Source organism: Ictalurus furcatus, chromosome 7, assembly GCF_023375685.1.
Source record: "Ictalurus furcatus strain D&B chromosome 7, Billie_1.0, whole genome shotgun sequence".
NCBI classification, from domain to species: domain Eukaryota; kingdom Metazoa; phylum Chordata; class Actinopteri; order Siluriformes; family Ictaluridae; genus Ictalurus; species Ictalurus furcatus.
This window is the reverse complement of record NC_071261.1, coordinates 25,922,434-25,946,232: the sequence shown is the minus strand read 5'-3', so window position 1 is coordinate 25,946,232 and position 23,799 is coordinate 25,922,434. Positions and strand designations below refer to the sequence as shown.

Here is a 23,799-nt window from a genome sequence, read left to right as displayed (position 1 = left end):
TGGGTCAGAGCTGTTTTGGCGGCACAAGGAGGATCTACACAATATTAGGCAGGTGGTTTTAATGTTATGGCTGATCTGTGTATGTGGATGTCCACAAAACAGGTTTACTCCCAAATTAGCTGAAGAAAATCTTAAACAAAGCAGTCTGTTAGCATTGTTGATTAATTTCCTGTTACTGCACACCCCAAGTGTTTTATGTCTTATATAAAGCCTAAACACTGTGATGCTTTCAGAAACATAAAATAGCTGTAAACTTGCCTGACTGCTGGCCTGATAGTCTCTTATCACAGGACTTTCTGGAGCGGTAGTTACACTTTCCTCCTTAGGCAAGAAACTAGAGCCAAATGCTGCGATGCAGAGGTATACAGACCAAAAAAAAAAAAGAAAAAGAAAAAAGAGAGAGAAATAAACAGATGAAAAAAAGAAAATAAGACAGGCAGAAAGTGAAAGACATGTCTGCTATCATAACTGGAATAGATTATCCTGAGGCATTCATCAACCTCATCATCTTTTCCAGCCTGCAGCTAATTTTCCTTTTGCGTTAGAAGAATCTTCCTCATGAGTCTATCAGTGTGATCATGCAAGCACACTTCCTTCCAGTCAAAATAGAAGGAAGAACTTTAATGTAGAACGTTAATGTTAATCTGTAAAAGTGTTTCTATATTTATAGCAATCATATAATATTAAAGACGTCTTAGGAAGACTGTGATTTAGGGGAAGGGGAAGCTTTGTCAATGTTTCTAATGAAGAACGAAGGATGAATCTTTGACTCGTTGGAGTAAAAACTGGGGTATTACTTAAACCACTACAGAGTCTCTTTTATTCAATTGGACATCATTGTGACTCACTCAATAAGCTGCTCCAAAATGCATTCTTATGACCTTATTTACTATGGATATTAATAATAAAGCTAGAATACTGGAGCACTGTTGGATGGTCTTGGCTCCTGTGACTGTAGTGGTGCCATAGAAGGGGCAGGAGAGGCAGTAGGATCGTCCCTCTTCAGGTTGGTAGTAGTCACGAGGACAGGGGTAACAGGGAGCCAGTCCAGTACGGGAGAAATGACCTGCAGAGCATGGAACTAGAGAAAGAAAGAGAGAATGATAGAGGGACAGTGAGATCAGGAAAAAAAAAGGAGAGACAGAAGTAGGAGGTGAGGCAAAGAGATTGAGTGATGAGGTGAGATTAGAGGACAGGAATGTGCCTTTTTGCTGCACTGTTCTATGAGTGCTGAGCTGGATAATGACTGTGTAGAAGAACTGAAGCTCACCTCCACACTCGCTCTGGTCCATAGCTCCTCGGTTGACGGTGGAGGTTTTCGGAGGACAGGAATCACATTTACGCGAGCCAAAACCAGGCTGGTACTGACCCAGTGGGCATGACTCACACGTCTCCAGCCCACTGAGTGATGAGCTGCCAGGCTTACACTGTGCTGGAGACGCATACACACACACACATACACACACACACACACACACACACAAAAATGCACAGATGATAACCATTAATACAGAACATTTCCTAAAGTTAAACATTGACATTTCAATGCACACAAGTTATTATTACAGTTACATTTATAAGGTGCTTTTCTAGACACTCAAAGCGCTTTACATAGTATTGTGTATCTGTGTGTGGGGGGGTGTCTCCTCAACCACCACTAGTGTGTAGTGTCCACCTGGATGATGTGATGGCAGCCATAGTGCACCAGAACACCCACCACACACCATTGGTGGAGAGAAGAGTGATGTAGCCAATTCAGGGATGGGGATTATTAGGGAACCATGATAGAGAAGGGCCAGTGGGGGAATTTCACCAGGACACCAGGGTTATACCCCTACTCTTTTACGATAAGTGTCCTGGGACTTTTAATGACCACAGAGAGTCAGGACCTCGGTTTAACGTCTCATTGGAAAGACGGTGCTGTTTTTACAGTATAGTGTAGGGATATATATATAGGGAATATATAGGGAACTGGACCCCCACAGATCACAGGGTGAGCGCCACCTGCTGGCCTCACTAATACCACTTCCATCAGTAACCTTAGTTTTCCCCAGGAGTTCTCCCATCCAGGTACTGACCAAGCTCAACCCTGCTTAGCGTCAGTGGGAAACCAGGTGAGAACTGCAGGGAGATATGGCTCACTCAAGTGCTTCAACTCAAAGATTAAAAGGAAAAAAAATCTGAATGGATGGAGGTCATGACTCTAATAATGGTGTAAAAATAATTCAGATTTAATTCATTGCATTTTACATCTGATGGCATATTTCTGGCTTTGCTCAAGAGCCTACCTCTGCACTCGGACAGGCTTCGAGAGTGAAGGTAAGGGGTGGAGAAACCATCTGGACACAGTTTACACTCTGTCTGGCCTTCCTCGTCCTGATACGATCCCCTCCTGCAGCTCTCACACTCAGCATAGTCCACCGAGAAATACGTCCCCACTGGACACTGCACTACAGGACACACAGGACAGAGGCTTCAGTTCACCCTCTCAGCATTACAGCTGGGTGTTATTCTGATTAGCACACAGAGCAGTTTAAAGTTTTATATTCCCCAAGTGATCTATCAATATACCTGCCACTGCAATACACACAAGTGCATATTAATCCTATATAATCATTTTTAACGGCTAATTATAACAAAAATGCATTTATATAACACACAATGCCAGTTAAAGTACTTTATACAATATACATAACTCATTTAAAATGATCATTTGAATGGACTATATATAAAATATATACAAAATAATTTAAATCAACTAAAATATTCAAAATAAAGAATAAAGCACAACGATGCATGCTGTTAGAGGAAAATACTCACTGGCAGTGTGATGTGTGATGCAGTATTTTCCTATAACTGCCTTTCTTGAAGTGTTTTGTTTCTCTTATTCCACAGACATTTTTACAGTGATTATATTTTTTATTAACTAAAGAACAACACATTGTACTTTTTATCCATTTATAGATACCTTTACTTTTAGTTATGCTATAACAGCTATAAACACTCATTCCCTGACCACTCCCTCTCACTCTCTCCCTCCCTCTCTTTCCCTCCCTCTCTCTCCCTCTCTCTCTCTCCCTCTCTCCCCCCTCTCTCTCCCTCTCTCTCCCTCCCTCTCTTTCCCTCTCTCTTTCTCCCTCCCCCTCTCTCTCTCTCTCCCCCTCTCTCCCTCCCTCTCTCTCCCTTCCTCTCTCTCTCCCCCTCTCTCTCTCTCCCTCCCTCTCTCTCCCTTCCTCTCTCTCTCCCTCTCTCTCCCTCTCTCTCCCTCTCCCTCTCTCCCTCCCTCTCTTTCCCTCCCTCTCTCTCTCTCTCTCTCCCTCTCCCCTCTCTCTCCTTCTCTCTCTCTCCCTCTCTCCCCTCTCTCTCCCTCTCTCTCTCCCTCCCTCTCTTTCCCTCTCTCTTTCTCCCTCCCCCTCTCTCGCTCCCCCCTCGCTCTCTCTCTCCCTCCCTCTCTCTCCCTCCCTCTCTCTCTCCCTCTCTCTCCCTCTCACTCTCTCTCCCACCCTCTCTCTCCCTCTCTCTCTCCCTCTCTCTCCCTCTCACTCTCTCTTTCCCTCTCTCTCTCTCTCTCCCTCCCTCTTTCTCCCTCTACCTCTCTCGCTCCCCCCTCGCTCTCTCTCTCCCTCCCTCTCTCTCCCTCCCTCTCTCTCTCCCTCTCTCTCCCTCTCACTCTCTCTCTCCCTCTCTCTCCCTCTCTCCCTCCCTCTTTCTCCCTCTCCCTCTCTCGCTCCCCCCCGCTCTCTCTCTCTCTCTCTCTCTCTCCCTCTCTCTCTCTCTCTCTCTCTCTCTCTCTCTGACAGTAAATGATTCAGATTACTGTCTGAGTTGCTGTTATAGAAAATTGCCCAACACCTTCTGACTCACACATTCAGCAGTGATATGAGCAGAAACAAGACTATAACAAGATCTTCTACTGCACACTGTTGTCCCCTGACAGCAGAAATATTATACATCCCCAGTGTCCTATTCATATTATTAAAACTAATCAAACACTTTACAGCATGTATAAGAACAGTCTAGTGAGGTACAGGAGGCATTATCATGCATCATATAGAGATGGAGCACATGGTGTGATCAACAGATCAGACAGATTTTATTGTTTGAAACATTTCAAGTTGATTATTTAAAAAAAAAAGTTGGTGTGTGATGACTTCTCATGCAGGAGGGCGCTCAGTAACTCACCGCACATGCGGCCCTTCAGCACAGATCCTGGGCGACAGTACAGAGAGGCCTTCCTACTCTCCAGAGATTTAGGATCAGCAACGATCATCTCAGACGATACATGAAATGCGCTCAGTGGCTGTTTGCTCAGCGTCCTCTTCAGTCGATTGGTCAATAACTCCAGTGTCCGCAAGAGTCGCTTTTGATTGGCTACTTCCACCGAGTCATTCCTCGACAGGGGCAGTGGGATGCTTGCTGGGAGAAAGGAGAGATGTTGGAAGAACAGCACCAAGTCTTTGCATTAAAATGTTTAGGTCAATGTTAGAGGAGATTACTATGCAGTACTTTTGTAGTTACTAAGAAAGCTGAATCTATTTGAAAAGATTAGTATACTTAGTATACCTGTTATATTAAAGTATATCTGGATCTTTTGGTCACGTGTGGGCCCCGTGATCTCACGATGACGTTTACCCCTCAATTGGGAAGTATCGTGGAACACACCATCCTGCTGGAGGCGAGTGCGCTGATGATCTGGAGAAAAACCACTATCAAAGTAAGCATAGTCCTGACCATTACTGCTCCATCCTCCTGGACCTGAGGGGGGAGGGAGAGAGAGAGAGAGAGAGAGAGAGAGAGAGAGAGAGAGAGAGAGAGAGACAGAGACAGAGAGACGGTGAGAGAGAGATAGAGACAGAGAGAGAGAGAGAAAGAGACAGACAGAGAGAGAGACAGAGACAGAGAGAGAGGGGGGAGAAAGACAGAGAGGAGAGAGAGAGAGAAGAGAGAAAGAAGAGAGAGAGAGAGAGAGAGAGAGATAGAGAGAGAGAGAGAGAGAGAGATGTTGGAATATAAATTAGATAGAATCAGTTTGTGAAACATTATGAATAGAACTGGTTAAAATGTACAAATGGACATGTTGATTTTGACTTTGTTTGAATTCTAAATCTGCATGTAGGTTTTTAGGCTGTCGCTATTCACTAACAGCATTTCGCAAAACAACCTGTTAGGTATAACGCTCTCGATAGCAAGCAGACTTAGGACTGCAACAAGAATAATGTTAACAGAAACGTAAAGTCTTAGCCCACTGCGCTACCAATAATAGACATTTTAATAAAGTGGTCAGACTAATTTTATTTTATTTTATTTTTTGTTATTGTGGCATTTGAGCATTTTATCATGTTAGACTAGGTGTTCTGAAACTTATTATTATTAGTGTCTCCTTTAACTGTAAAAATTTAAAAAATCATGGACCCCCTAATTTATTTTACAAACATTTATTTATTTTTTTCATTACTTCTAGCGGTTTATGGTTTCCACCACTGTAATAGAATGAGAAAATCATGGACCCCTTGGCTAAGCTTCATGGATCCCTGGGGGTCCCTGGTCCCACTTTAAGAACCATGGTGTTAGACACTTATTGTAGTATCAAAACATCATTACATTAATGTTCTGACAGATAAATCCTTCATTATTCCACTTTAACCTGGATATTTTAACCTGGATATTTTAAACTGGATATTATGGCTAAAATACTGAAAGTGTCAGCAGTATTTATGGTAACATATTTGAGTCTGTGCAGGCAGTGGACTCTCACCAATGGCAAATCCATTTGGATAATCATAGTTGTACTCCAGACACTGCCCTTGCGTCATCACTTCCAGTTTACAGTTGACCTCATCTCCGCCGCATATTTTAGGAACCTGTAGGATTTTAGGTGTTATAGAAAAACAGATCATGAGGGTCCACAGAAAACCATGTGTGTGCTGCATGTGTGTGTGTGTGTGTGTGTGTGTGAAATCTCACTATATCTCCTAGAATATTAGTGAAATCTCCAGTGAAGGACTTCAGCAGGTCTGGATCGTTGCAGTGTGATGCTTTGAACAGCATCTCGAAGGGCTTGAAGCCATTATTGGCTATTCTGTTCTCTAAAAACAAGAAAACTTTGTAGTAAGCAATCTTCACAGACCTTCCGTTTGTCTCTAGTAGTATGTGAAATAAATAATGAACTGTGGCAGGTAGAATGAATTCCTACAGCCCAGTGGGAACAGCAACATGAGGCAGAAAAATTAAGGGAGAAATCAAAGGGAGGATACTCACGGGAGCAGTCTGGTCTGTCTGGAGCTCGTGGTGGTTCCCATCGGCCATTATTGGGGCAGAAATAGCTGTGCACTGCATTCTGGGTAAGACTGTAACCCTCTTTGCAAACCAGTGTGCAATTCACCCCCTTCTCTTCCTTTAAGCAGGAGAAATTTGCATTGACGGGCACGTATGGCTGCTCACACGTGGAACCTGTGGATAGATGCATCAAGAGCATTAGGAATCTATGCAGAGCAAAGTAGTTTTACAGAAAGCCTTATGAGTGGGCTGAGGGTAACAGTGTCAAGGAAAAAAGTGTAACTGGTAACAAAACACAGAAAAACGAAACGTGTGCGTCTGGAAAACTCATCGGATGTCCTTGCAGCTGAATTCGGGCCAAAAGAGATTAAAAAATAAGCTTTTGACCAAACAGATTTCTGTTTATAACATCCTTTAACACCTTTAAGAAACCAGGAATATATTCCACCAAAACTGAAATATATTCATGAATACTATATTTCACCAAAAATGTGGCTTGCTTGTTTGCCTTGGTTATCTTCCTGCAAAGATCATGTTGTATCCGGAGCCATTTAAACAAATACGGTGATAAAAACAGCCAGTCTGCATAAAAAAAGTGGGATTTCCCCACAGAGTGAATACCAGACTTTGATCAATTGTGTCATAGCATAATGGAAATAAGTTTGTAAAAGTGTCTGTGATGCGACTGCACCGACGTTCAGGGAAACCTGTGATGTTCAGAACAATATATATATATTCGAAAATGTCACAAATGGTTTAACCAGGACACCACACAAATAATCTTACTGGCCATTTTATCAGGTAAACCTATAATATACAGTAACAATACAGTTATAGGTACACAATTACTGACTGTTAACCCTTCTCTCTTACTAGGCATCATGTGTTAGACCGCCTCTATTCTGTCCACCTAAAGAAAAGACACCTCCATGTGACCACTAGTGAACAGATATTATTTGGGTGATGAAGCATTTCCAGTAAAAGCAAAGGCAGTGATATATTAATGCTTCTGGAACTGATCTGAAACTATAACAATGCAGCAATCTTGATGAGGCTTGATGAGCTAAAAACTGTGTATATTAACTGGCCACTTCATTAGAATACCATGTGAATCCACCTTGTGTAGGTGTACCGGTAAAGACTGTAGTTCCTCTTTGCATGAATAGTGTGAGTTAATCATTATTGATGATCTTCATCAGTGTCAGGTTGTGACCGCAGCACTGCTGTTGGCTGGATATTTTTTTTGTTTGGTGAACTGTTTCTCAATCCAAAAGACACACACACACCCCCATATCAGTGTCACGTCTGTATTGAGAATGAATTGTGCATTGCAACATATCAGCTACTTTCAGTAATTGTACTGTATAAGCTATACATGCTAAACAATTGAAAAGAGTGCAATGTAAAAGTGAGAGTGTAACAGTACTTACCTTGCACTGTGATGATGAGCTCACAAGTGCGGTTGTTGCCGGATGGATCTGTGGCGGTGTAATACACTGCAGTCTCTCCAGCAGGAAATGGATCACCAGAAGAGTGGGTGCTGGAGATGTTCAGTTGAGCACCTGGAACAATGTAAGCACTTCACTGTAATTGGAAAAATACATTTAATTATCCATATGAGTTGTATTGAAACACTAACATTGTGTACATGCCTTGGAATTAATTCGTTAATTGTGGCCTGCCATTTTCCAAATGTACTAACCAGTCAACATTTTGGTCACATCTGTAAACACAAACTCCATTTCCCAGAATCATCCACCAAATAACAAACTTGACCGGTCACATGACCACTTCACTCTCCGGTCAAACATCTAATCACATACACACGCCTGGTCCCAATCACGAGTTCACTATGTATAGCACAGACCTCAGTTCATTATGAAATATCACTCCTAGCTAATCACTGGCTAATAACTGGTTTGCTTAGTATTGAGCTTCCCATCTCCTGATTATGCCTTTACCCATGCCTTTACCCATTGGATTGGTCTGCTTTGCTATTTGCATGATAAACCTGCACTTGTATCCAAACCTCTGATGAATAGTCAAATCATTACCACCCTAAATAAACAAAAATATCAAGTGAGTTAATAACTTATTAACTACAAATGTTTTATTCTCTCTTGTTGGAATAAACGTACATTCATTACTGAAATAATGTTCTGCCCTTCATCGCACTGTTTCTTTGGATTTTTTTCAACGCTGTCTAATCTTTTACTATTTGATCATTTTATTACACCAATAAGTCTACATTTCATCATGTTTGGCTTCACTAAACTTTTTGCAGGGTAGAAACAGAGCCCCTTTTGAAAGCACAAGCTGAGGGATATGTAGTAAAAACAGTATTACAAATATTGACTCTATAACACAGTTTCTGTGGAGAAACACCATAAAGGTCAGGCACTAGTGCCAAATTTAGTGTGCCAAGTGTTTGGTGAGTAAGCAGGGATAAGGGCTACAGAACTTCTTCAAATTCAGTGTGAGATCTTACATTTTTAATATGATTCAAAGTAAAAGAAAAATGGATTCAAGGAATGAAATGTGACAGACTGTGTTGTTACTGTGTATGAAAATCATCAGTGAAGTGGAGGTGAGATGTGGTGCAGAGTGTTTTATTCCTCTTATACCACAACAAGCTTCCTATTCATTTCCTATTTATTACATTATTTATTTATTAATTAACAACACACCATACTTTTAACCAGTTACATTTAATTTTGTGGACTATCCAAGAAATAAGTTAGTTCCCTCACCAATCACTTCAGCAATCTCACCACCAGTCCTTTTTTTATTAACTTTGAAGATAAAAAGTGCTGCTTGTCATGTTACTCCGAAACTGTGACGTGTAAAATCCTCCATCCTGAATCCTTTCCTGTAGCGGAAAACTTACTGACATTTACAAAATGCTGACACTGGGTAAAAAAATTAAATAAACAGCTCTTTAGAGAGAACTTCACCATACAAACTATCACGTTTTACTTTATTAAGTAACAACGTGTTTTACTATGTTTATTATTAAGCTTAGATTGTGTAAGTTATTAGTGCAGGTTGTTGCTATAGATACAATATAAATGGTAAATGGTCTGCAATTATATAGCGCTTTTCTAACCTTAGCGCTTTTACAAAACACTTTACACTGTGTCTCATTCACACACACTCACACGGTAGCAGAGGTTCCACGCAAGGCGCTAACTTGCCATCGGGAGCAACTTGGGGTTCAGTGTCTCGCCCAAGGACACTTCGGCATGTAGAGTCACGCGGGCCGGGAATCGAACCTCCAACCCTACGATTAGTGGACAACCCGCTCTACCACCTGAACCACAGCCGCCCAATAATATAGAATGAGTGAATTAAATAGAAAATGAAACACCTTCTGACTGATTCGTTTTGAGAATTCATTAGCGTTGTGGTTTGCACTAATATTAAAAAAAAAAGATGAAAGATTCAGTCATGTTTTAGAAACCTTTGAATTACAAACAAAATCCTGTGATGTGTAAAAAGTGTAAAATAACTCCTCAGACTGTTCGTCCCAGACAAAACTAAAAGTACTCTGTAAATGTTCGACTGGCCCCCTCATACACCTGCTTAACTGATTCGCACTGGCTGTGCGTAAAGCCTTAATAAACAGGACCACGTTGACCCGTGAATGCAGTCAGTGTGCTGTCTGAGCATCAACAAGCTCCAGCGCTAGAGCCAAATCACCGCTAGAGCTGTGGGCAGTAATAAAATTCCTAATTTTGCACAGTTTCAAGGTTATTTTAGTGATTTCAGAGTGATGCAGACAAAACACAAACACACGATCATGCGTACACGTGCATGACTCACATATGCGCACACACAGTGTTTTCCACAGTACACAGAGAAGCTCCACAGCCATTCCAAACTGTCTGACAAATGTCTGGGAGCAGCGGCTGCTGGACGGTGCCTCTCGCTGCCACGCTTTCCTAAATATAGCCCGGCATCAGGGTGTGGACTCGGAAAACCACAGAGTGCTATCGTCAGAATAACGTTGATGTGACGTCGACAGATCGCCTCAGAGAAGCCACATTGGGCCAGTTGCACGTGTGTGTGTGTGTGTGTGCTGGCATGATTACCATGTTTCATTTAATTTGATGGTTTTACTTTAATGCTGTAAATGCCTGCTTTAGTACAGAGAAATGCTTTGCTATTTTCCTCTCCTGCATCTAACAAAGCAATACACCCCGACCCTGGCTTATCACTGCCTTGAAATCTCATCTGATAAATTCTCGATGTAGGAAAACGTTTCCTGAATGCCTGCGAATCAGCTGAATCGGTGAATGCAGTAAAATCCTGTAGTGATGGGTCTAGCACACGCTCGCAAGGGATTTCGGGAGCTGTCTGATTCACACATGGCCCATGGAAACCTGGTTTCCATAGATTCAGTTCTCACGACACCACAGTCGGAATCCTGGCCTTTTCCAACGTGGGCTACATTTTTCCTGGACACTTTGTGTGGATATCTTGCCCTTATTCATTAACTCCATTTCAGTTCCTTAATTTCCATCGATCTCACTCTCTCTCTCTCTCTCTCTCTCTCTCTCTCTCTCTCTCTCACGCTCCATTTATGTGGGTGTGTACCTGAATTGTCTGAAAACTGTGGCTCTTCCCAGTAGACAGGCGTCTCCGTGTCTGTGGCCTGGATGGTGGGCGGAGACCGGCACCTGTCAATCAACGGAGGCTCCATATCTAAGGAAATAGAAACATTGTTAGAATTCCAAAATGATTACGGCAACGTCCTGTAAAAAACTGAGGACCAAATAAAGGCAGTCGAGTGCATGCTCTGGGTTCCTTGCACTTGTGCCTAAGATAATAATAATAATAAAAAACATAGTGAATTCCACTGAAAAAAATCAAACAATACATTTTTAATTAAAAGGACAGAGACGCCTGGACATGTCCAGTGCATTATAAATAAGTTGGAAAGCAGGACACACCGATAACAGTGACAGTGAAGGAGCAGTTGGCCTTGTTCCCAGCAGGATCAGTAGCTGTGTACGTGATGACTTCTGTGCCAATTGGGAAAGGCTGGGCAGGGCTAAGAATGGGTGTGACCTGGACAACAACCTGAGAAATGAACCAGAGTACATATTTATTATACTTTATACCAGAGCAATGTCTCAAATCTGAACGTTCTGAAGTCTGAAGTCTGAACAGCAGCACTGGCAGCTGTAATCCGGCTGTAATCAACCTCACAGGTTTATATTAGTGCACTCACTCTAATATGGTATTGTTTCTACAGGAGTACCTACTTGACTAGGACATGTGGTGGGCAATCTGCATCATCAATCAGAGTTAAAGGTTTTCCGACATGGGAATGCCATGAAGATGGAGGATCTCTGCTTTTTTTGGCGGATTCTCTATATTTTTTCTGCTCAATTAACTTTAATTGAAAGTAAGCAATTAAATGTTTATAGCTGCTATAACAAAATTGATAACATGAGCTAGCTAAGTTCACAGATGCTTCACAATAAAAGATTAAAAAGTATGATTTAAAAAAAAAAAAATGATTCAGCAAAGGTTTTGCTTTAGGGGGTAAGTTTGGGAATCTGCTCTCAGGATATTGTGAAATATTTTGGAGATCAAGTTGCTTCCATTTACAGGCAATTATTTGCAGGCCATTGTCCTGATGGTGAAACCGGGGTTGGAGTGTCCAGATTTAAACTCTCGACCTTCTGAGCGGTAACTGCTGAGTAGCAACTGCAGAACTTCATTAATATAAATAGTCTTTCAGTTTTGCTGTGAGATTGTCTAAGTTTCAGTGATCTGTTAACAGTTTAAAGTGATGCGTTAGAGCTATTTTGGTTCTGTCATTCCAGGTGAGTAATATGATATTTTTTTGCTAATGGATACTGACATAATTATGAAGGCTTTAAGACCTTTCAGTGCTGGTGACGTAAACATGAACACTATAATAGGCATGTGGGATGCTGAGGTCAAGGATCTCTGATAGCTTGCCCACAAGTTCCAAGTAAAAACTCTTACTGGATGTAAGAGCAAAGCCAGAACGCTTGACAGTAATTATCTGTTAAGGCTAGTCGTTCAGGATTCTCCAGTTTGTCTCTGTAAAAAGGACTTTGTTTTTTTAGAGCAATAAATAATCATTACCGTATGGTCGAAACTGACATGACTGGATTTACCGAACCAAAAAGTGGACAGATTTACGTCATGTCTTGAGCTCAATTAAAGAGCACACGAAGGAGCGGCGCAGATTACTGACATTTCAGCGAGGGAATCTGAGTCAGTGCCATGGACCAGGTCACATGTAGGTCTCTAAAATATCATTGTTAACTTTGCTAAGTTTCTATGATAATTCAGACTGTAAAAAAAACAAAAAAACATGAAGAACCTTTCAGCACTGCTTAACTGGATCCTGTTCAGACATTTCCAGCCATAGCCAATTAGGAAGGCTTATTGTTTCAATTTTGTAAGGGTTTGCAATATGAGTGTCTGTTATAATAACATGGGATAAAAGCTGGTTCCACTACACCCTCTAAACTCTACATGAAGGATCAGATTGCTCTTGTTTCTTGTGATGTGTGTATCTGAGGAGAAACTAAAGTTCAAAAGACTAAACGAGAAAAGAAAAGTCAAATAAAAGTTACCTCATCTCCGGAGTTATCTCTCAGTACTGGTGCGCTCAGAGTGACATTGGAGGAGCCCTGATGCTTGTTGGTCTGTGTGACAATGTTCTCAGGACACTGAATCCATGGAGGCTCTGCATCTATGAGAATTATAACAAACCCCAAATAAAACAATAAGAATGCTAAAATTAACCTCGGATGATTTGGAAGTAACGGTGGGCTGAAAATAAATTTTACCATCAACTCAAAACTGAGGAAATGAGTGCATTTAATATGTTGGTAACGATTAAGCACAAATCCTTCCATCTGAAAAATAGTTCTACAGTGACTCAGAAAGCACGCGTTTTACACAACTGAAGCTAAATTCGCAAACACATCTGAACAGAAGAATTCATGAAGAAGTTCCACAAAAAATGTTATTCATAAATGAATACTGATGTCCCAAAAGCTGGTTTTTTTTAAAAACTTAAATTAGAAGTTAAATACTTTGGGTTAGAGCAATACACTTTATTATAAAAGCATCTCGCTGGGTCTGAGCCAGAATCAAACATGGAAAACACACATAAATATGTGTACTAACACAAAGGGACACACACACACACACACACACACACACACACACACACACACACACACACGCTTGCATGCATGCATTCACAGTGGTGCATGTAACCCTTATCTTCCCCTGGTCCGACTGAATAAATGTGCAGATGGAGAGGGCATCTTATTGATAGAAAGCAGAAGCCATCAATTCTATTCAGATTCTGCCTGGGCTCAGTCAGGACACGTCAGGCCCTGCTCACTGGAATCCTTTAGTTTTTGCACGCATGGATGTTTGAGGAGTTTCCATTAAGCCTGCTGGGCATTACATGGAAAGTTCAGCTGGGTGTCGTAGCATTAAAAAAGACCACCTGCTGAACCAGACATCCCTTCTGCACACATCTGCACTCATCTGCACTCATCTGCACGCTTGTGATACCACATTTCATACCTTACAGACAACTAGCAGTGTCTCTCCCCCTCTCTCTCTCCCCCGTTCTCTCTCTCTCACTCACTTCTCCCCCGCTCTCTCTCTCTCACTCTCTCTCTCTCTCTCTCTCTCTCTCTCTCTCACACACACTCATTCTCTCCCCCGTTCTCTCTCTCTCACTCACTCACTCCCCCCCTCTCTCTCACTCTCTCACTCTCTCTCTCACTCTCTCACTCTCTTTCTCACTCACTCTCCCGCTCTCTCTCACACTCACTCTTTCTCACTCTCTTTCTCTTTCTCACTCACTCTCTCACTCACTCTCTCTCACTCTCTCTCATTCTCTCTCACTCTCTCTCACTCACTTTCTCACTCACTCTCTCTCACTCTCTTTCTCACTCACGCTCTCTCACTCTCTCTCACTCACTCTCTCTCTCTCAGACTCTCTCTCACTCTCTCACTCTCTTTCTCACTCACTCTCTCTCACTCTCTCTCACTCTCTCACTCTCTCTCTCGCTCTCACTCTCTCCCTCACACACACACACACACACACACACACACACAGTTCTGGTACCTGCACAGGTGACTTTATGTATATTGTTACTCCAGTCCCCAGTTGGCAGGCAGCGCACCTCTGGATTACCCAGGAGACGATAACCACGGCGACAAGAAAATCTGCACACAGCTCCACTCCGCATTGCTCTTTTTCCACAGGCAGGAGGTGACAGACGGACCTGCTCCGGGGTTACCATGGGGGAACAACGCACCTCTGAAAGGGGACAACATAAAGAATTGAGAGTTGGTGTGAGGACAGACACCTTATCAGAGTAACAGATCAGGAATCAATGAATTTTATTTCTCATTATTTCTGTATCAGATACTTAATCAAAGTTATAAATCCAAGCACTTGATATTATGTTACCATGTTCAATTTTCCTCATGACAGTGATCATAATGGTTTAGGGTAGGCCTATTTTGGCTCGACTAAATGAAGAAAAATAAATGACGCAGCTTTTAAAATTCCTTTAATTTGTCTGGAGCCCATCAAACACAGGAGGAATGTCAGGCAGCAGAGTTAGAGTCCCAGAAAGGAATGATTTAATTTTCGATTAAAAGAACAACATGATGCTCTTTGATATGTAATCATAACATGAGTAATGGTAGCCTTTAGAAAGTGGTTGGTTAAATCTAACTAAATGTTATTAAATAAATATTATAAATATTGTGATAATAGTATTTTAATTAATGAACTGTTTAACCATTTAATGTATGAAGATGACTGGCCTAATTCTGTAACACGGCGACTCTTATAAAACATTATAAAACATTTATATTTAGGGTGTGATAATGCTCTTTTAAAGCTGGAGACATAGTTTCCATAATATTAGTTTAGGAGCGAGCGAGAGAGAGAGAGAGAGAGAGAGAGAGAGAGAGAGAGAGAGAGAGAGAGAGAGAGAGAGTTTCCCCACATTACAGAAACATGGGGTTTCTGCATTCTTGGACACAGTGGTAGAAAAGCCACACACACACAGCCAGTGAGAAGCCTTCACCCCGAACAACATCTCTCTTTGGAGCCTGCTGCACAGGCTTGGCTATGGTTTCAGCAGACATACTGGGAGACTGGACGCAGTACAACTGACAGCACAAACACAGAGCGAAACGCTCTGGAGCTCTTCATGCCCTTTGCTTACATTACACATGCACCTATATAAAAGAGCAAATAACAGCAACCACAAGGTTAGCCACTAGTGTGACATGGACGTCTGCTGTAGGACCAGTCTGATGGAGAGAAAGGGGGAGAGCTGGAGAAATGGAAAGTGATAAACAGCAGCTAGTGAGGTTTGGCTGGCTGGCTCAGCAGATGTCTGGAGCTTAAACGGAGCGCAGTGAGTCATGGGAGGCAGAGCACAGACAAGCCAGAGAGTTGCAGACAAGCCCTGGCCATGGAAGCTCTGTAGGGTTTGTCTTGTGGTTGAGGCTAATCTACAGCACATGCTACAGCCCACAGCTGAGGTGAGATTCCTGAGTGCAAGAGAGACACAGAGACAGCGTCAAGCCTAGGTGTTTAGTTCACGAACAGTGTTTTTCCACATTCAAAAACAAGAACTGAAACCAGTGGTTCTTTGGGGGTTTTAGTTTGTTTCCCACAAAATTGAGACATGACAGCAAAAACAATGGAACTGTCAACATCGAAGAAGATACACATTGGTTAATAAACTCACATCAGCTGCGTTCAAGTAAAAATAATTTGACACTTTGGTGTCCAACAAAGCCTAGTCCTGGTACGTGTGGCGAAATGGTATAGCACTGTCATGCAGCTGACAAACAAATCTTCCTCTCCTTACGATCATCAGAGACTCTCAGCATGTCTCTCATCATGGATCACAGCTCATCAGCAACTAAATCCTAAAACCTACACTAACCCAGCAACATCTTTATCGTGCTGACTCCATTGCGAACTCCGTGATTACTCCTTCTGAATAAACGTTTGGCGTGCTGTTAGATCACTGAACGATGGGAGGACGGCCGCTCAGGTGCTTATTCACCCTCTCCAGACTCGACTACTGAAACACACTCCTGGTTGCTCAGCCTGAGCTCACCCATGTCACCCTTCCTGTACCAGCTGTATTAGATTTAAAGCCATGATCCTTGCCTAGAAAATAATTTTAAAAAATGGACCAGCCCATCAAACCCTGACCCCTCCGTTCAGCTCTTCGGGCCCAACTCTTCAGGTCTACCTCCCATCAAGATACAAGAAGGACAAGCATCAAGACTCTTTTTTGTATAGACTTGAACAAATGAACACAAATTACATACTTTGAAAAAAGTTGGTTTCTTTAGACTCTTAACAAGTTGTACTAATATAAGGATTTGTTTTCCAAGTAAATAATGAAGCATTCCTGTGCTTTGAATTTGCATGAGTGTCTGCCAAATGCCATAAACTTAAATGTCAAACTACTACTACTCTGCACCACTGATACAAATGTCTTTCTCACATACACACACACACACACACCCACACGCGATTGTTAGCTTACCCACACACCGAGGTGGAGGGCTGCTCCACTGTAAGCTTGGCAGGCAGGTGAGTTTGGCTTTGCCCTCCAGCCTGTAGCCTTTCTGACAGCGCACTGCACACTCGAGCCGAGCGGAGGAGTCGCCGTTGCTACAATTCAGCTGTCCATGTTGTGGAGTGGACAGAGCTGGACAGGAACGCACTGCATAGAACACACACACACACACGTCAATTCCTTGTGATGTATTAGTGTTATAACGTTGGAATGTATCGAGATCCTCAGCAATTACTCCAATGTTCGTATTTAGTTTCTATTCACTCTGTTTCTTGGCTATCTTTCCAGATTTTAGCTTATTTGTAGATACTTAGTTAGTATTGCGTTCAGCTCCTTTAACAGCTTGGATTGCATTGTGTCTCACTTACCAGTCATTTTGCATAAAAGTGTCAGTCTAATGAATGAATTTATATGTATATTTACGTGCAGCGTAAAAACTTAATGTCAAAAGAACGATACAGAGCGGAAGATGTGAGAAGCAGGATCGAATCACAAACCAGAACATTAGCGTGAAGACAGGAAGTGAGTATGTGAGAGCAGTAAAGTTAGTAAGAGTCTGTGACTGCGGCTTAGAGACACGCCGTTTCTTTTTATACTGAGAATAGTGGTGTACCAAGCGCTGAGGTTCTGAAAAATAAAAGCTAATTATTCTACACACACACACACACACACACATGCACTGGTCTGAGATACACTATATAGCCAAAAGTTTGTGGACATGTGACCATCACACCTATATGGGCTTGCTGAACATCCCAGTCCAGATTTAGTCCTCCTTTGTTGTTATAGTAACCACCACTCTTCTGGGAAGGCTTTCCACTAGATTTTAGAGAATGGCTCAAGGGGATTTGTGCTCACTGTGATGCTGGGACAGGTTTGCAGTCTCTTAGCTCCAGTGAAGGGAAATTGTAATGCTACAGCATACAAAAACATTCTATACAATTGTGTGCTTCAAACTTCCTCCTGTTGACCATAGAGTGCATGTACATTTGTTTATAATAACACAGAATTGTGCTGTTCTTTAGAGACATAATCTACTACTCATCTCCATCTTGCATTTTATTTTTTGTTCTCAAACTTATCGCCTATTTTTTATGTTTGTTTTTGTTGTTGTTCATGTGTAATTATATACTGTATCAATATTGTCTATTTTATTATGTGTGTGCGGGTCCGCTTTAGTGTCGTCACCTCACAGCTTTGGGGTTCCTGGTTCGATCCTGAGCTCATGGGACCGTCTGTGTGGAGTGTTTACATGTTTTCTCTGTAAGTTCCCTCACAGTTCTCGGGTTTACTCTGACCTCCCGAAACATGCTGCTATGTGGACCGGCTGGTCTGTATTTCCCCTTTTGTGTGCTTGACTGTATGAATGTGTGTATGGTGCATGACCCTGACCAGGATAAAGCGGTTACAGAAAATGAATGAGTGAATGTTCCGATTTCTTTCCTGTGTTGTTTCCTTCCTTTCCTTGGTGTGGATTTAATGCTGCATAAAACATGTAACTTTATCTATTACTAACAAAGGCTGTATAGTACTCCGAAGACATGGACGGGGGGGGGGGGGGGGGGGGTGTAATTAAAAACACTGCATTTCCAGTGGTAAATTGTGTGTATGTGTGTGTGTGTGTGTGTGTGTGTGTGTATGTGTGTGTGTGTGTGTGTTAGTGTAACAGTTGGTAGTTTTTTAAGAGTAAATAAAAAGCAGACTATGAAGCTTCTATGGCCATACACACACACACACACACACACACACACACAGAGAGAGAGAGAGAGAGAGAGAGAGAGAGAGAGAGAGAAAAGAGTTGTAGACTTCCTTCATATAATAAAACATATGGGAGCTACAGGGACTTTGAGCTTTCCACTGTGCAAGAATCAAACATAAAAACAATATGTTCTCCTACGGGGACTTAAAATAATAAGAGAGAGATAAAAAGACTAAAAGGAATCTCCCTGACTAGCACGTGCTGTCCAATTTCTGCCCATTACACACATTCATGTAAGCATCACGTTTAAAGAAATATTCATATATCTTTGTCTTAATATTGGAGTCTAATTTATAGACACTATTTAGTCAAAAATCCAAAAGAAAATATGAGCAAGGGAATATATTGGGGAATATATCTGGTTCAATCTGGAGCCTATCCACTCAGTACATGTAGTAATCCATCATGTGTGTGTTTGAGTCTTCAGCCTCACCTGTGCAGGTGGGTGGAGCTCCAGACCAGGTGCCATCTGCTTGGCACAATCTGATGCTGCTCCCTTGCAGCTCAAAGCCTGGTAGACAACGCACACCACACGCGGAGTTATACTGGTTATTACACATGCTCTGGATGAAGAAGCCATTCTGTGGAGGAGAGAGAACTGCACACACCACCACTACAGAGAGAGAGAAAAAACAAAGCAACACATGGACAGTCATGTTACACTTACAATCACTAGTCACATGACTGTGGGTCAAAAACAACGGGCTTTAAAATGAAAACATTGCTGGCATCTGGGCTTCAGATATCAGTGCAGTTGTACTGGAATAGTGTCTCGTTATAGTTTTGAATGCAGAAGAACTGCCAGTTCCATGCTCGTATAAGAAGTGAGTTCAGCAAATACAGTTTACAAAGGGTAAGATGACATGTGGGCACTTTATAGAAGATTTCTCAATACTTCATGAATGTGCTGTTAGTAAAACGTTAAACAGAAGTTTCAACAATAAAATGACAGATACAACAATAAAGTTACAGATACAGATCAACCCACAGTGGTACTACTCATGTCGAAATTTTTTAAAAATAAAACAAAAAAAAGTTTGTCATTTCACTGGTTTTGTCTAAATGGTCTATTATTGCTTTATAACATATTTATGCAATACTTATGAATATGTTATGAAGGCCCTATGAACCAAGCCGAAATTACATGTCATCCTTTACTTAATAAATTTTAATAATTTGCTGTCATCATCATCATCATCATCATGAGCTGTGTACCTTGGCAGGTGTGATTGTGCCGTGTGTATCCCTCATTACACACACAGTCAGACATAGAAGTGCTGCCAGGCCTGGAGGTGTGCTGAGGGTCTGGACACGACAAGCATGTCCCCACACCCCCTGGTACTGCCTCGGGCTTGTACGTCCCTGGTGGGCATGCTGCACACACAGACACACACACACAGAGGAGAGACAGAAGAGAGAGTGAGAGAGAGAGAGAGAGAGAGAGAGAGAGAGAGAGAGAGAGACATCATTTTGAAATGCGATGTTTTTCATTAGGCATACAAAAGTTGAAGTGCGTTTTGGGGGTTATGACATGAATGCAAGTTTGTGTCCCAATGAAACATCACTGGGCGACTACAGTATTTTTTCCCATGGCGTGAGGCCAGACACTGGTGTCGGATGAGGAGGCCGACATGTATTCTTTACACCAGAGCACAGCGAATTCACAAAAGTATGGCCATTATTTTATTAACTGAACAACTCAATATAGCAAATTAAAAGCATGATGAAATAACCTACTTCCCACACTTACATTATACTTTCATGACCTCGTTATAATAAAAGAGGATGTGCTGGATCAAGTGCCTTTTTATAAGCTGATGAATAATTAGTGTGGAGGCCCTGTTATTAAACTGGAACCAAACGTGAAGTGATTAATGTGATGATTACATTTAGGTCTATTCATGCACAAATATATTGGCAGTATACTAGACTCATTTATTTACATGCTTGCTATGTTCTCATTCTTATATCATTTTATTAGTGTATTTTACTTTTTTAAAAAATCATTTTTAAATTTCATTTATCTAGTGTATTACATTTGGCATCAAAGGGGCTAAAAGATGTCAAAATGTCTACTTCTTCAGTCTTCATTTTCTATCCCTGATTTTTTCCCAGCTTTTTTTCAGGTGGTCTACACACTATTGAAAAAACCTCTCTCTGACATTTCTTCTTCAACCTCAGAGCTGCATACAGCTCATTTTAATCATCGGAAAGCCAAGAAAAGGAACTTAAACATGTGCGTAAAACCGATCTGAATAAACGTAGAACTTTCCTCGCGTAAACACTAACATGACTGTTGCACCCGATTTTCCAGCTCTGAATACTATGAGGCAGCATGTGGTAAGAGAATTTGTGAGCGCTGGAACAGATTTTCTTCAATAGCTGAAATTCTGGTAACCACCGCTAAATTACCCAAAGTCTACAGCTTCCCTGGGGTTCTGCAGATCACTGCATTGACTATATTGTTGTTTATTTACTGGAAAGTGATGGATAAATCACCAAGAATTTGGTGTCTCTTTGTAAAACTGTTCACATCTGTTAACGCAAAAACACAATCAAAGGCATGTTTTATAAGTACAAATGGAAATAACTAGACTTTGTGTCATAGTCAAAGTGCAGGAAGCTTTGGTTTGTCCAATTAGTGTAAAAATGAAGCGAAGCCCCGAATGAGCTTTGTGCTACGATTCAAAATTTCAGATTCACATTTCTACTTCAAATTTTCTATTTAATACTAATACGAATTTCTACACCAAATATCAGCCATACGACTATATAGTCGAGGAGTCACGTCTCCATGCCAACACGCACATCCACTCCATCTAAACAGCATTGTCACGATTTAGAGATGGAGACAGATGGCTATATACACGAGTGCTCGTTAACTAGAATGTGATTCAGGTACAGGTGGTCATGTGACTGATGTAGTGAGGCACAGTGGCTGCTGGGAACTGTAGTTCAGAGTTCCTTCTCTGATACATGACAACCATCAATATTCATCACACTAATCTCCATCTTTTCAGAATCTATCTGGATCTCATACATCTAATTTGTTCTGTTTTCTTGTTTTGGACTATAATTCTGTATATAATGTATAAAGAAGGAAACAGAGGGGATTGTGCATTGGGTTGAGTTTTAACAGCTGGGTGGTTTAAATGTTATAAAGGCTAGAGACACTCTGGGGCCCAGAGAGTGTTCACACATGGACAGAGAGACACAAAAACTCAGAGAAAGGGCGACAAACGGACAGACGAAGACAGAAAGAGACGAAGAGAGCCACGGACTGTTGAATAGGACACGAATCGAGTAATTGTGTGTTCTACAAGGAAAAAGAGGGAGACAGATGGGAGAAAAGTGTGTGAGTGGCAGAGAGACAGATATACTGCCAAAGCAAAAGACAGATAATGAAAAAAGTGTGTGCATGCAAGTGTAAAAAAAAAAAAAAAAGAGAGAGACAGATGGAGACAGGGTGGGACGGAAAAGACAGAGATATGAAAGAATGGAAAGCAGGAAGGAGGATGATAGATTACCATATAAAAAAGCAACAGAAAAGTACAACTCAGGAGGAACATGAAACAAGAATGTATGTCTCCTTATAACAACTTAACTGACGTGAGAGTGAGCAACATTTCGGTTCAAACGGTTTACACCATACACACACACCAATCACAGTTCGACATTTCAGAAAGCCCAGGGAAGGCCAAACGGTATGTTTATTGCAGGATCAATAGCGTTGACTTTCTGTATACTGACAGTAGCACGAGAACATTTGACAGAAATATATCCGAAAGCCATTTTTTTATTGCTAACTATAACATATTTCCTCCTCTTTCATCCTTTCGGCTTGCTTAAATCGAGGCAGGAACTCCTGGCCGAACTTATCTGCAGTAATGACACAGGAACCAGGTCCCAGATGAGTCTTTAAGAATAGCCCTGGTGCTAATTACAATCTGAATCACTGCACAGCAGCTGTGTGTCACATAACTCTGTGGTAATGAGCTTCAATCCCTGTTTTCCTCCCGGAAACCCATAACTGGTAAAGAAACAGAGAGCAGAATGTCGACCAGTGGCAGTGCATTCCCCACTTACAGCCCTCGGAAGGAAGAAAGAGAAAAGAGCAGGGGAAAAGAAGTAAAGTGTGTTAATAGGCCCCCAGTGTGTCAAACGCTCGAGCAAGTGTGCACTTCCTCGGTTGTAAAAGCTGAACTCTAGCTGAAGGCTATGTACGTACTTCCCAAAAGGGGCTACGCTTCATCTGGACTATCTCCTCATGGGAATCCTCTATTTGGCACATCTTCATGCATACCAGACCAGAATGATGAGCTCCTCTCAGCGTATTTTTTTTTTTCCATATCGTCAGGAATAATTCTCTCCGCCTCTGCTCACAGACAGCCGTGCAGGCCAGACGGGGTTAATCACAAGAGACCCTGGACCTCTGCAAATGCAGCCGAAACCCACAGTTGAAAGTGAAGGAAGCAAGCAAATTGGATCCAGGAAGGCAGTTTCACACATCTACCCCAGTGAGCACGCAGGCAAGCGAGAGATCGAGCGAGCGAGCCCTGCTGCTGACACCTGCAAAATCACACGCCTGTTTCTCATCCTGGTGCCATGTTATTCTACCGCTAGCACAGTCTCAATGCTACGCTGCCATTCAAACAGCAGCGAATGCATCAGTATAATACCACCAGTGAGGAAGGCCACTTTATTTCTCATTTCCTGTACTTTGCGCTCCATAGTGCTTGGAAAGTAAACAATATTACTAATGACAACTAGGAAAGTATAAGTTCTTGTGAAATCAGTGTAATTACACTGGGCAACAGATCAAGAGCTATCCAACAGCATCTGCTTAAAGGTGCGGTCGATAATTTTGAAACTCAAAATCTAAACAAAAACTCTCAAAAAATGATGACAATAAAACACATTCACACTTATTAGAGCTAGAGAGACGGAATGCTTGTTTAAGAAGAGGAGATTTCTGATTGTTCTGATTAGTTGGATTTTTGTGGGTGATGTTCGTGTTTGATTCAGGTTACACAGTTGGGAAACAACAGACCAGGGTTTCTCACTGAGTACACATTCTGTATTTGACAGATGATGAATGTGGGATGCACTTACACCCCCCACCCCCCC

General features: G+C 41.8%; 1 protein-coding gene across 3 annotated transcripts in view; it reads right to left on the bottom strand.

The window, feature by feature from the left end:
* svep1 (sushi, von Willebrand factor type A, EGF and pentraxin domain containing 1) overlaps positions 1-23,799 on the bottom strand; it is a 100,440-nt gene that overhangs the window by 32,375 nt on the left and 44,266 nt on the right. For all 3 annotated transcript variants that reach the window (XM_053629426.1, XM_053629428.1, XM_053629427.1), the window contains exons 4-20: positions 19,888-20,046; positions 19,106-19,285; positions 16,881-17,060; positions 14,417-14,611; positions 12,897-13,015; positions 11,229-11,358; positions 10,873-10,980; positions 7,707-7,838; positions 6,259-6,450; positions 5,965-6,086; positions 5,756-5,861; positions 4,564-4,755; positions 4,183-4,416; positions 2,289-2,450; positions 1,271-1,432; positions 920-1,081; positions 259-347 (exon numbers count right to left, since the gene is read on the bottom strand). In XM_053629426.1, the coding sequence (XP_053485401.1) occupies positions 259-347; positions 920-1,081; positions 1,271-1,432; positions 2,289-2,450; positions 4,183-4,416; positions 4,564-4,755; positions 5,756-5,861; positions 5,965-6,086; positions 6,259-6,450; positions 7,707-7,838; positions 10,873-10,980; positions 11,229-11,358; positions 12,897-13,015; positions 14,417-14,611; positions 16,881-17,060; positions 19,106-19,285; positions 19,888-20,046 (2,624 nt within the window). The remainder of the gene's footprint in view (positions 1-258; positions 348-919; positions 1,082-1,270; positions 1,433-2,288; positions 2,451-4,182; positions 4,417-4,563; positions 4,756-5,755; positions 5,862-5,964; positions 6,087-6,258; positions 6,451-7,706; positions 7,839-10,872; positions 10,981-11,228; positions 11,359-12,896; positions 13,016-14,416; positions 14,612-16,880; positions 17,061-19,105; positions 19,286-19,887; positions 20,047-23,799) is intronic.